The sequence below is a fragment of the Lampetra planeri genome, chromosome 4 (assembly GCF_965212315.1).
Source record: "Lampetra planeri chromosome 4, kcLamPlan1.2.h2, whole genome shotgun sequence".
In the NCBI taxonomy this organism is placed as follows: domain Eukaryota; kingdom Metazoa; phylum Chordata; class Hyperoartia; order Petromyzontiformes; family Petromyzontidae; genus Lampetra; species Lampetra planeri.
Genome location: NC_136110.1, coordinates 24,178,551 through 24,193,555, shown reverse-complemented (window position 1 = coordinate 24,193,555; position 15,005 = coordinate 24,178,551). Strand labels below are relative to the sequence as shown.

Sequence of the window (15,005 nt, the reverse complement as noted above, 5' to 3'; positions counted from 1 at the left end):
AAATGTAACAGTTCAAACTCTGCCTCGCATGTTCTATGTGCCACTGTTTGATTTTAGCGACACGTTAACAAAAGTCTAATGTCTTTGGAAACCACGTGTGAAAGTTAACACGCCCTCATTTAGAAAAAAAAAATCCTTTCATAATATTACTAAACTATATAGGCGTATAGCAATCATTTTCAAAATTTTCTGTATCATTAACTTTGTTTTGTAAATTTATGTGAAATGCTCAACCGTTTGTCATTATGATACAAACATCTACATCGGTACAAAACTACATTACTTTGTTCCACAATATATCTCATTCATGGGAATAATACATTAATCACAACACAAAAATCTGTTTCACCACCACAAAAGAAAAATCAGAGCTATGAAGTGCCTATAGGTATCTGAATTTTTTTTTCACTGTGTCAGCATCACTTGTCTGTGAACTCATCTGGTGTGCTTTCCCTGGCCTTCTCGCAGTGATGCGATCAACTGCATTGTTGGGCACTCACGGTCCAGCGCAGCGTTATTAACCCTGTGAACGGAATGAGTGACGCCAGTGATGGCCATGAGTGGATGCGAATCATCGAGTGTGACGATGATTACCCATTCAAGACCACTCGATATTAGGAAACCACTGGAGCTATACACTTTTAGATTTAGATTGAAAACGTATTTCTTTAGAACTGAATTTTGTATTTAGTTTGTTGCCCTTCTCCCACACCTCCAAATAGCATGGTTGGTTATGTTCGGGGAAAAGAAGTTCAACATAAATAGCCGATGTAATTGGTCCTTCATGAACAGAGTTGGGCCTGGTCAAACACAGGTACGACAAAATGTGTGCAGAATGTATTATGCACTGTGCTGGTGAATTGCGGGTAAAAAATATATGTATACAAAAGTTAGTCTCTCTTTAAAAAGATATCATTAAAGGTAATGTATCTTATTTTTAGTCCTGTAAGTCAGCCTATGGCAGGGTTAGTTAATGGGTCACACTCTGGCTGTGAGACGCAGAAAGTTGAAATCCAGCGATAGTATGCCTGCATCAACAAATGCTACTGGAAAACATGTCCAGAATTCCTATTGGCTCATGGGCCTAATAGTTAACTTCCACAACAATTATAAATCATCCCTGAACCAAGGAATACGATGAACAGCCCAGGGTGGCTCGTTTCTGGTCCCAGAGCTTCATGGGCCGCATGGTTCGATGCACTTATGTACTCACTCAATCTCTCACTTTCACTCCTGGTAAGGCTACCATGGGAATCCAAACCCAATTGCTCTGTTCTGTAACCAGACCAGGCTTACACTTAAGCAGTCATGGAAATTCAGCATGATTTATGTTTTTCTTCAAGGAAAAGACTCTTTTTGGAAAATAACATATTTTAAACAGTACTTTCAAAACAGTTAGCAATCTATAATATTTAGATTCAACTCTCATATCTAGTAGCCAAGATCCGTCAAAACTCAAAGTTAACCTCAGCTCGGTGGGAAATCACTCCTCTCTTACCTCCACAATATGGATCTCCCTTCATCCATCCATGCTGTCGACTCCTTGTGGACAAATCAAGTCTAGGCTCAACATCTCCATGTTCTCTCCTGTCAATAACTAACTCTCTTCTCTAGAATATATACATGACACGCATATTTGCACATATTTGTTATTTTATACATGTCGTACACGTCACACTATTGTTGTCACTTTTTATAATTATATAATTGTATTTAGTCACTGTATGATTCTAAATGGTATCATAAGAGGCTACAGATGGATTGAACATGTTTTCCCTTTTTTTTTTACTGTGGACAAATCTTGCAGGGATGGACCAGACCAGAGGGCTCCACAGCTTGGCCTGTTCAGTGGCAACACTGCAATGGAGTCACTGTATAGCACATCAGACAAGATCCTTGTCAAGTTCCACAGTGACTTCTCAACCAGTGGCCTCTTCATAATTAACTTCTCAGGTGAATCAACATGACGGGCGCATAGTAATCCACAGCAGTACAGAAGCACAGTGATGTGATGTTTTGTTTGTTGTCCTTGTGTTTCACATACAAAGACGGTGACCGCATCGCGCGCTTCGGATGTGCTTCTGCGGCCGTCTGGAACGCTCTTCCTTCTGATATTAGGAAGCCAGTGGAGCTATGCACTTTTAAATCTAGATTGCAAACTCATTCCTTTAGAACTGATTTGTGTGTTTAGTTTGTTGTCCTTCCCCCACACCTCTGATTAGCAGTGTTGGCTACGTCCGGTGAGAAAGAAGTGCACCATACATACAAACATGTTTAGGAAATTACCTTTTCAACTTTGTGATGCAAAAGTACACAAATGCTTTTCATATCTTCATTGTGTGGGTATGTGTTTATACAACTAACTTATTTATTATGTTATTGCAAATTGGTTTAAGTAAAATATGTGGTGCATTGAAAAAATAGGTGTACGACATTGTTCGGACCTTTTTCCCTGCATTGTCTCACGAATTTATTATTGTTCTTTCACTGTTTAATCGCATTGATTTTAAGCCTTCATTATATTGTTTGAGGCAATATAAAAAGAAAAACGTTATTTTAATTGTTATTGGACGGTTTTATTGAGCTAAAATAAGCCAATTTTCACATTCTATCCAGACGATTAAGGTTTAATCTTGCTGATATAACACTTGCTGTTGTGGAAGCCATCCTACTCAGTACACTTCATTGACTATGTATAGAGGTTATTATCAAATGTACATATGTTTCATTTTCATACCAATGTTCAAAATGTCACCACTGTTTAATTAAGTCGAATGTAGTGGGTTCAGTCATACTTCTTAAAGATGTTTAACTATTTGACATTTATTTTCAAATTTCACAACTTGAGTAATTACAATTACTCAGTATTATAGTGATCACTTAGTTTTAGTTTCAGATGTAACCCTATAAACGTATTGACATATGGTATTTTTTTACCTCAAAATATGTCAATCTCATTCCCACAATTATACACTTTCTATCATGAGATAATGTAACCGTTGCTTCTTAGCATGAGCGCTAATAGGGTCATGTTTTATTTTGCATTGTGAAATAATATCACGTAATTGTTTTTATAATAGACGCCTTGTCTTTCTTTTTAAACTAATGTTGCATTATAACACAATGTAAATGTGTGTGTTTATACACACATACTTTTACGTGTTTTTAAAAAATGTTTAACGTATTTAGATGGATCCTGTAGTGTCCAGATGTTGCAGCAATAAATGCATAATGAATGAATTGAGAGTGCTTGATGTGTCTCTTGGCACCAGGCTGCTGGGCAGCTCTTAACTGTACAGAAGTAGCAATCACACTGCCTAAACTGCAGCGTCTGTCACCTATTCAATAAAATCATAACGTTTTATCTTCCACAAAAGCTATAAATCAAACTGCCTCTACTCTTTAATCTATTTTAATAACATTTTAATCTTCCCAGGACTCTAGCGGAAGTCTGGGAACCCCCTAAAACTTCAGTGAAAGGTTATTTAAAAGCAATTTTCCATTATAGCTGTATGAAGGATCAGATTTAAAACTTCGCTGATCTTTCCTGCTTCTTGAATATTAGATGGAGTGAAGTGAAAAGAGAAAGTGCTAGATCTTGTTATTTTTGATACTTCAACAGAGAACTAGTTTTCAATAGCTTTGTCACACTGGAGATAATCCATTATAATCCTGTAGGGTGAAAGTAGGGCCTTTTCAATCAGCCCGATATCCAATGAACTTCAACTCCTCCACCATGTTGTTAAGACTGAGTGTTACCTTAAAGAACCCCGATAGTTTACTGCGTTTAAAGAAGTGGTTGAATTTCACGTGGAAAGCAAATAAACCATCAATACATTGTAAATGTCAATATATACGTGCTGAGCTATATCGATAAACTTAAATCTGCAGCACAATCCATTACACAATTATATCTGTGTTGAAAGAAGAATTAATAGTATATGTTTTTAAAATATAACAGTCAATGTTAGGCTTCTGTATAGTGCTCACATAATTGCTGAACACGGTGTGTGTCTTAGTGTTTTATTACACAGTATATTTGTAATATGCTTGTAATATACTGGGTAATTTGTAATATACTGTGAGAAGTGTGTGTATGTTTTATTTTTTATAAATATTGTTCTGCTAACAATTTGCATTTACTTAAAAAGAATACAGTCGCCATAATAAAATGAACAGCTTTATAAATATATATATATAATGGTTAAACTAATTTTGTGAGCAAAAAACATAAAAACGATTTAGTTATATATATATAACAAGATACATCATTAACGATGTGTTACATACTTTGGATTGGTACATTAAAAAACCCATCATATTTACTAATTAACCCCAATGTGCCATTTGACCTTGCATGTTTTATTTAAAGTGGCGTAAATTGAATGGTGTGAATTTTTGAAACGGACTATTTAAAACTCTGGTCGCATCCTTGTTTGAGATTTCTATTATACCACTGCTTTTGTTTTTCTATCGGTGTGTGCAGCATACCAGCTCCAGTCTTGCCAGCTGCCGCCTTTGGTGGCCAATGCTGAGATCCTGATGGAAGATGAGACATTTGAAATTGGTAAATGAGCTCAACCTACTTGATGAGTCACTGCCATTGACTGATAAAAATATAAATCTGCAGAGTGCAAATTTTAAATTGATTAATTTACCACCACTATTAATGTGTTCGTGTACCAGTAATTGGCTAAGAACTATCGTTTTGTGGAGTTTTTTTCTTTATATATTTTTTTCACTGTTTTGTAAAGCTTATATACATGATTATCCTGTTTAACATTCATACATATGCACCTAACTTCCTCTTCTCCACCTCCTACACTCTTGAATTATCTCAGTTCTTCAATAGATGCATTGGTTAGTTGATCTAAGTTTAACTGCATATAATTTTTATTGCATATCTAAAGTTTTTACACTTACTCTCCAACAGCATACAATACGTTTTTTCACACATTTGTTATTTGTGCGTATGCACCAATGCCAAGTACCGTATTAATAATTGCAATGCCATTATGCGAGCTGGTGCTGATTCTGACTATTCTCAGACATTTATTTTCAAGGAAATGCACAATTAAATCTGGCCAAGTTGGGTGTACATCTCATATGGTTGATCAGTCATCTTTTGTTTAACTCAGGGACTGGTGGTTTTGCATAATATATATTTAAGTAGTTATTGTACTTTTGATTTGAAGCTTTCGCGACTGCAGGGATTCATATTCTTGGTTCTTTCCCTTCTACGTGACTTTACCGAAAGAACCAAGAATATAGTTATTGTACATATGTATTTTTGACTTATTTCGCACCATACGTTGGCAACCGTGCTAATCGGAGGTGCACACAGTGCATTTTTTTGAGCGGTGTTAAAACTTTTCATTTTCTGGCCTGGACTAATGTTTTTTGTTGCGAAGGGTTTTCTTATTTTTGTTTACAGATTTGAATCATGACAATATATTGGTGCTAGTCTCTTGATGATGAATGGCAATGGCTTTTTTCTTAACACTATTATTATGGGCATTGTTGATACGGGGTTCAATGTGGCATAAGGGCAGAGGAGTAGGACAAGAGAAGGTACCCAAACGTCTTCACTCCAGATCAAGAATCTCTTGTTTGATGCAAATGACAAGAGGCGTTCCCTAAATTGAGCACTATTTTAGTGAAACGAAAAACCAAGGCTGAGGCAAAAAAACTGCAATACAAATCTATACATTTTAAGATGATCATGTAACCACATATGCACCTAATAGTTTAAATCTATCTACAGATAATTGCAGTATTTGTGCGAGTTCTGTATATCATCTGATACTAAATATAAGCAAGCATATAATAACTCGACAACCTATACTTTTATATATATTTGCGCACTTAAACTATTCCTGTACATAACACTGCTATTAATGTTTTCATAGCATCAAAAATGCCCAAATTTGGTATCAATAAACCAGTATCTAATTGTTGTCTGCATTGATGTCAACAACCACCGCTGTGCTCATTTGAGTGCCGATCTTCCCATTCTTCACAATACACAGCCCAAGACATACAAACACTCACTGTGGTTATCTCTCGCAATAGCAGATGATTGTAATCAGAGAGTATCGTGATGATATCGACGTGCCATTATCAAGGAATCGTTTGGGTGTTTGGATTTTTGGTTTTGGAAAAACGAATGACATAATGGCTAGGGGGATCCCTACTTTGAAAATATTTGTTTTATTTTGTTTAGATATGATGTCAATTGGTCTATGTTATGGTATCATAAAAAACGAATGCCCTCCCCCCCCCCCGGTTTAAACGGGAAATATTTCAGCCTCATTTGTCTGACCTAAATTGACTCCGTTATCTGGAAAAGTTGACAGTGATGCCCATGTACCTCACACGTACTAACTCGAGGCTTAATTGCCGCACCACTCAAATACCCCCCCCCCATTCACCTACGCTTCCTTCCTGAAGGAGATGCTGAACAATTTGAGCCTTTGGGTGACACTGCACCAAGTCTTCTGACACAGTTGCTTGGACCGTGGCAATTTCTTTTAGAGTAAGGGACTCTTTGTAAACGAGTGTCTTGGATAGGTCTGTGACCCGGAACCATGGTATATGCCAGTCCTAAGTGGGTTTGTCTCAACCTTTTTGCAAGGAGAGCAGACTGGCTTTTCAACATGAGGTCGGCTGTCCTGCACTGCACAGCAGCCATCTGGTCCCCGTCATGGCGCGTCAGCCTTGACCTCTACCAGCTGTCGCAGCTGAGGGCTGCCCCTGCTTAAGCCCCTTTTGCTGCCCTAATCCATCTTCGCTTAGTGCAAGGAATGAACTGTCATCTTCCTAGACACGCAATCCCATCCCACCGGTGTTTCACCTTGAAAGACCTTGATTGCGCAAAGCCCTTTGCTAGGCCAGATGTAGTGCAGCTACAGCTGCTAAGTTATTTATCTGCAAGCCACGGAAGATACAGTGTACAATGTAAGGGCGTTACGTTCAACTTTCTGCGTGCGTAGTTGAATATCGGCAACATATTTCTCGTGTTGTTTGGCCTGCACAGGAAAATGCATCAGTTTGCTAATATGTCTGTCACTTTGATAACTTACCTGTCACACTCTAATTTTCACTCAAATGACTATGAAAACAAATGCAAACTGTGCGGTATTGTGCTAAACAAAGCATGAAAACCGTTCCGGTGGCCGGGGTAGACCAATATAAGTGCTTGACAAGTATTTCTCTGCAGTGGTTTTTAGATCTGAATGTCCTGTCCCCAGGCGATATCATCAAGTACAGGTGTTTGCTGGGTTTCACGCTTGTTGGGAGTGAAGTGCTGACATGCCAGCTGGGAACTCGCCTCCAAGCCAACGTCGCTTCGCCAACTTGTCAAGGTGAGAGCTGCCTCGCCTGCTCCCCCGTGCTGTGAATTTGCAAGAGACTTGGCATGATTCTTTTAAACGATGTGTAGAAGGACACTAGAGTTTCTTGCACATTTAAACCACGTGTCAGGTTACTTTTTTTTGGGGTGCCGTATATTGCAACAGTGATTGAACAATGAGTTTTTCGCTTTTTACTTTTCATCCATTAATTTGGGTTTTTGCCATGAATAATTGTGTGTTTCATTCAGCTTACGCTGTTATTTAATTAATTGTTCATCCACAAAGCAAAGCATTCAATACCATTGTGAAGGAAATTAAACCGTGTAGCTGTTGACATTGTATTAAGTTTTTTTCATGCTTTGCCAACAACATAGTAGACATTTAATTATGAATTCAGTTTGCAACAAAATGTTATATTTTAAAAAATATTTATATTTTTTCTGTTTCCCCCCGACCATCAGCACTCTGCTCGACAAATGAGATCAGACGAGAGTCATCTGGTGTGATCCTCAGTCCGGGTTATCCATCCAACTATCCCAACCTGCAGACCTGTGGCTGGATGCTGAGTGTTGAGAAGGGGTACACGATCATGTTGTACGTGGAGTTCTTTCAGAGTGAAAAACAGTACGACGAGCTGGAAATCTTTGACGGTGGGTATTCGTAGAACATAGAATTTATTTTGTGCCACATTATGTACTTTGTACTAAAGCATGCGGCATGATGAATTTTCATTCATTCAATGTCATTCACACGTGACACCACGGGCAGCCTCAGGAGGGTGCTTTTGGCAGTGTTCAAGAAATTTGGCCATAATAGAGGTTTTTTTGGGTCAAATGTGGCAGTTGGCCAGGTCATGTGGCTTGGCGGTGTGATCAGGAGTTTTTCGGTAGACAGATTTGAGTGTCTCCACAGATACACATGCATGTTCATGGAATATGCACATATATACAAAATAGAAGGGCATTATCTATACCCAAAGATTAAAGTAAAAGGTGGAGCCCTGCAATTACTTCTTCATGCCATTGCTGGTGGAAGGGCCTCCATGAGAGGGAGCTCTAGATAGTCGACCTATAGGGTATTTGAAATAATATTACACACTAACCAAATGTCTTGGAAGAGACAGCAATACCTGCACTTTACCCCACCACACACGACCCGCGTATCAACTGTTCAAATTATAAAGGTTCGTAACGTAAAAGCCTGCCATGAAAAACAGGTTTGGAGAAGCGTGTCTGAAATCTGAATTATCTGTTTCTAGAAGCACACATTAGAATTAATTTGGTGCCACATATGCATGTATATTAGGACATATATGTGAAATGAGCATTATATGCAGTGGCTTAAGGGATAAAGGAATATGGTAATGAAACATTCTTGAACAAATAGCACAATATCGGAGCACCTTCAGAATGTGACTTCCTATTCGGTAAAAACTTCACGTTCAGTATTCTGCGACCGTTTGGAATGCTCTTACAATATTAGGAAGCCACCGGGGTTATGCAATTTTAAATCTAGATTGAAAACTCAATTCTTTAGAACTGCTTTTTGTGTTTAGTTAGTTGTCCTTCCCCCGCATCTCCGATTCGCGTGGTTGGCTACGTACAGTGCGAAAGAAGTTCAACATATGTACACATACCTACATACGACAGTAAAAAAAGTTTGTTCGTTTTATTTTTCGCAAGTTTGGATAACAAATTATGTACACATATAACAAACTCAAAACTGGTCAGATATTTTTTTGTTTATACGGTATTCACATCAATCGGTGCATAATTTGACCTTTAAAACCAGGCAGATCATTACCAATTTTACCATAGAAGTGCTTAGGGAAGTTACCATGACCCAGTGATTAGAGTCTAAATGTGTCAAAGCCGAAAACTATTTGAAAACAGCAAGTCTTTCATGTGTGACAATGCAATTCTTGCATAGTAAAACATTTATAATTGATTATAGTTTTATCAGTTGCATTCAAATTTGAAAATGTAGGACTAATTGAAATGCATTTTGCAAACAAAATATCGGATAAATGGAAAATGAAAGGTCCGTAAAAAATGACATGTTTGTTATTATATGTGTTGTGAAGGACCATTTCTCAAAATGTCACTTATAAAAAAAAACATTAATTTAAGGCACTATTATTGATTAACTTGTTGGGTTTTTTTTACTTGTGCTTTTGCACCACCGTCAACGCAGTGTCACCAAATAATATGTAGTCTATTCGGTTTGTCATGCAGCTGGTGGGATTTCAGGTTTTATTTGCTGTACATAAATACAAAAAATGCATGAAATATGGCAATTAATCCAAATGAAAGTAACCATGACAAATGCATTTTACAAATAAAATGCATGAAATATTGGCTCCAATATAAGAAGAAAAATCCATGAAGGCGATTTGAATAAACATTATTAAGTAAGCCAAAAGGAAATGAACAGGGTGTCAGGAAAAAGCATGAATATAATTAGGTCAAGGGTTAGGGGTTGACTTAATTTTGTGTTGGTTTTCATTTATGAATTGTCACTGCTGTCCATCTTCCCCATATGTGTCACTGTATGAAGGCAATTGATCAAGATGCATTGTGCGTTTCCCGCTGTTGTATCTCAAGGTCCTACCAGCCAGGGTCGACGTCTGGCCGCACTGAGTGGAGATTACAGCTCGCCATTGAATGTGACCAGCGCGAGCAATCAGATGTTTGTACGCTGGTCTGCCGATCACGCTACAAGCAAGAAAGGCTTCAGGATCAGCTACACTGGTAAGCAGGACCAATGCGATGCTTTTTTTTTATCAGCCATATAAGCAAATAGCTGCAATGAATCTTGGCTAATACAGCAATTGCCCAGCATATTGATCAGTGTGTTCATGACTGGACATATTATAAAGAGTCATTGTAGTTCATTGCTACAGCTAAATGGTGATGCTGCATATCATTAGCACGGTATATCTTATGTTGTAAAGCTGAATTCAGAGACCCATTGATGTCATATATAAAATTATGCCTTCAATATTTAGCCAAAATCCTAATAGTTAAGTAACAACTAAATTCCAAATTGAAAAAAGAAACACTTTTATATATATAAAATTTAATATAACTTGATTGAATGTACTGATTTCGTTTTTTTCCTACAAGATCGAAATCTGTATAGTGTTTGTTTAGCTCTTGGCCCACGTGACAATATTAAATGGACATATTATCAATAAATGCATCGTTCCGGTTGGACAATTAAATTGTATTCGTTCAGCTTGGTGCTAGAAAAAATATCGGCACATGTGACAACACTGTTCTTGTGTAAATGTATAGCTATGGCCAGTAGTCCTTGTACAACATCAATTAATTAGCATCTAATTGTTTTATAAGATGCTCAAAACATTCTGAAATCTATTATTTCGTTTTTCTTTAAATCAAGGAGCCACAATACAAAGTAGATTTTGACGAGGAGGAAAACATTCTGAAATGTTTATAAGTACCATAGAATCACACGCACATATACCATTTGATGTTACATAAGTTGGAACACATTTCTGGCCACATACTGGATTCACAATGTATATGCTAATAATTAGAAGCAATAACTTAACTTACTCAAGTATTTTTCTTTAAATCATCCGAATAAAAACTTGCCATTTTCCAAAATTGTATTACTTAATTAACTGCCACAACTGCCTTTATACTATAACACATTTTTACTGAAGCCTCCCATTTATGACTGTCTTTCATTGGACAAAATTAATTGGCTTACGTTAACTAATCTTATTCGCCTTGTCCAGAGTTTATATCACAATAAAAGAATATCCTGTATGGAAGCAGAATACATATTTAGGAAGTACATGAACATTTTATGCATTGCATTGAATTTCCAAGTAACTTATTTTTCAATAAATGGAATTTCTTCAACGAAAAGAGCAAATTGTAAACCTGCTACTCGTGATGGAATATCTTTAAAGTTGCAACATTCATCCATAATAAATGATGACATTCTGTGCCCCGTAGAATAACGCATTTTTGCACACACACCCAAAAAAAAAGCTTGACCATTGTTAATGACCGTCATTCATCAGTGCCTTAATTGCTTCTCGACATCTTGACAGCTCAGTACTGCAGCACACCAGCCTCCCCGAGCCATGGACTCGTTCTGAGCCAGACGGGGGGGCAGTTGGGCAGTGTGGTTCGCTGGGCCTGCCACACGGGTTACCGCCTAATTGGACGCAGTTCAGCGGTTTGTACGCAGTCTCCGTCGGGCATCTTTACCTGGAACACTTCGGTGCCAGCATGCCAGGGTAAGTGCCGTTCTCGACGGGAGCAACTCGAGTGAGATGGGGGGTCAAAGCATTTTGAGGGCAGGGCATGAAAAGTGCACAGATGGCTACAGTTACTTAAGTTGTCAATACAGTTTGGAGTGGTTCAGTGGGAGATTGAGCGGGTCGCAATAGGAAGGTTGTGAGCTCAATTTCCCTTTGGTGGTTGACTAGGCCCATCACCCCTGCAGGGTGGATACATTTTATACTAATTTAAAATATAAAGTATAAAAAACTACGTTTATTTTACGTATTTTTGTTGAACTTCTTTCTCACGGTACGCAGCTGAACGTGTTAATCAGAGGTGCAAATGAGGCTATAGAGCTTTTTTTCAAAAGCAACCTGGCCACGAATAATAGCCCAAGAATGTGGCTAATCCTTTGGAAATGTACAGCAACCCAATACTCTAAACACATGTTTCTAAATGTGGAGGCAAAAAACGGAAAACCCTGAGAAAAATCCACGCGACCACGGGGAGAACATGCAAACTGCAAATATGCAGGCGTCAGTGTCGGGATCGCACCCATGACCTCCTGTATACAAGGCGAGGTCGTTAAAATCTCGCCACAATGACCCCTCAAATATATGAGGAAATCAAAAGTGGTTGTCCTATGGATAGACTTGCCCTCACCATAGGAATGTAATGAATACCCCTGGCTCAGGTCTTTAATCGGGAGATGATCACTGCCTCAATCCTCATTAGAGCAAAAACTCAGTCTGTCTTTACAAGCTCAGAGCAACAATACATGTTAACTTAGGAACGACTCACTGAGTTTCCAGGTGCCTTTTTAAAGGTGTTCTTTCATCCTTTGGATTTTTGTCCAACTTATTTTTCACATGCTGAAAAAAATAGACATTCTCAAGAAAATAACACTGACAATTGGAAGGAAAAAAAACCCACTCAATCCTCCCAGGTAATTGAAATACATTTTTACAGTACTGTGCCCAGCAGGTAGATAATTATTTCACGGGTGAGTTTCTAACATAATCAGCGATTTTTATATCTGCACAATCTAACAATCGTGCCTCCCAAGTCACGTAATAAAATGAATATTTCCACACACTTCATAAACCTTAAATATAGCATGGATAAAATCAGTTTCCACGTACCAACAATTCAACGCTATCACCCTAGCATGCACGGGTTTTCTCTAGTTTAACCACATATGCAAAAGTGTTGAGCTTGCATGCACGAGTGATGACGCAATAAGTAACATAAGCTGGCCTACATCAAACACCATCAGCAGCCGGAAACACTATATAATATATGCAGAACGTGAGCTGGTCCACTCAAGTTCTTGAAATAGCTGCTAGCACTTGGAGTCAAAGGTCGGACATCATGCCGAACATCACACGGACCAATTCAAAAACACGCCAGAGAGCTCCACAGCACGACTGAGAAAACCCGCGTAGTAGTAATTTCAGTCGAGTGTTGTACATTCCATTTGGGAAAATAAATCGATGCATGCCTTTTCCGAGAAAAATGTGACGCGCATAAGTCTCTTATGCTATTATGCTCTACAATATGTTAAGGATATGCTGTCAATGGTAATAGCCACCATCGCTGCCAGCACCAATGTCAAATACCCTCCTCAAAACCCTGCTTAAAAGGTCACCAACAGTGAATGTCAGCCTGGTATTTATGTAATGTCATTGAAGGAGCCTAATTTGTGAGTGCAACGCAGCCACCTGAAAATTTACTTTCTAAATGTCCATTTCATGACCTTATCAACTTAAGTTTGTACATGTTTGTTTCTCCTTTGTATAATATTTAGATGTAATAATGCATACATGAAGATCAATGTTTTTTTTAAGTTTCGTATTTATATTTTCCCAGGTAAAAAAAAACATTCGACTGTTTAGTTTTTTTTTTACCACATTGTGTCCATCTTTATTTTCAATAAAGCATAAACAACCTACAATAATACTGTAAATGTTATTCTAATCACATTTATTTACTCTGAGACTTTGAGGTGAATCATTTCCTGTGATTAATACTGTCTTGGACGATTTGAATGTATTGGGTGATAGGTGGTTTTGATGGGAGTTGTGACTAACTTGTTTTTTTTCATTGCTTGAACTGTATGTCTTTCACACTCTGCTGTGTTGCAGCAATATCTTGCGGTTTGCCAAAATCCCCCATCTATGGAGGCATACATGCGATGGACTTCTCTCTCGGGGGCCATGTGGCATATAGCTGTAATGCTGGCTACACAATGGTGGCCGGAGAGTCAGCATCAGCTGTCTGCCTGGAGAATGGGCAATGGAGCAACCATAATCATCCCCCACAGTGCACGGGTCTGAACCATCAACACTTATCAGGGTTCTTGCTAAATGTATTTATAAAACGGTCATTGTGTCATAATAAGCCTGCCACCTATTATGCATATAACTCTCACGCCTGCCTTGTTACTTCAAATTGCTAAACATATAGATATATCTCTTTGTATATATCTACAAATGTTTGTGGATAGCACACTGCACACGTACCGACGATTCATGGGCTCAAATAAATTAATTACAGGCTAGCTCAAGAGTTGGGTCATTCATTTGGGTCAGAACAACCCGTTCTTCAGGTGGTGTTGTGTTTCATCTGCTCGTGTTTCAAATGCGCCATGCATTTTGGATAAGTGAGTAAGAACGTAAATAAATAACTGAACACACGTACCTAGTGCAGATATTGCTTTGGTTACAGTCTTGGATTGAACAATTTCCATTCTTTCTGCACTTGTTCTGATTGATTTATTCAAATTACTTGGGCAAATATGGTGCGTGTGCTTGTTGCATTTCAAAATATCAACAATTTAACGCACCTGCAGAAAGCATTGCTTCAAAGTGCTGTTGGTGGTGTGGCAATTTCCTATTCCAACCAAATGAGATGGCAAGCGTTCTGCAATCATTATGCTTGCACTGCAGTCACACGCCTGTCACGCAAAGTACATATGTTAAAGCGTATAGTGTTTGTGACTGTTTTAAATGTACAAATGTCACAAAATAACTGATCAGATTAGCACACCTGAGGCGTTTAAGACCATCAAAGGATTTAAACTTTTTGAATGAGTTTCAATGGCCATATATGCTCTTTAACAACTCCTGAATGCTGCTGTGTGTCAGTGTTTTGCTTAAAGTGCTATGTTTGTTTATAAGCTAAGCTCAATGTGAAACATGTGTTTTGGAATACATTTGTTAAAAACTCCATATATACTTAGATATCTTTGCGAATGAATGACCTGACCTCTATCTTCATACCCCTTTTAATAGCATCAATTCAATTAGCTTATTTTAATACCTGCCACTTTTCTTATTCAGCTATTTAATCATAGAATAATGATTAAGTGAACCAATCTACATATAATTTAACG

General features: G+C 38.0%; 1 protein-coding gene across 2 annotated transcripts in view; it reads left to right on the top strand.

Moving 5' to 3' along the window:
• The window catches only part of CSMD3 (CUB and Sushi multiple domains 3), a 446,157-nt gene that overhangs the window by 366,557 nt on the left and 64,595 nt on the right, over positions 1-15,005 (top strand). For both annotated transcript variants that reach the window (XM_078593568.1, XM_078593567.1), the window contains 7 exons: positions 1,808-1,953; positions 4,487-4,567; positions 7,251-7,364; positions 7,814-8,002; positions 9,956-10,102; positions 11,437-11,625; positions 13,756-13,941. In XM_078593568.1, the coding sequence (XP_078449694.1) occupies positions 1,808-1,953; positions 4,487-4,567; positions 7,251-7,364; positions 7,814-8,002; positions 9,956-10,102; positions 11,437-11,625; positions 13,756-13,941 (1,052 nt within the window). The remainder of the gene's footprint in view (positions 1-1,807; positions 1,954-4,486; positions 4,568-7,250; positions 7,365-7,813; positions 8,003-9,955; positions 10,103-11,436; positions 11,626-13,755; positions 13,942-15,005) is intronic.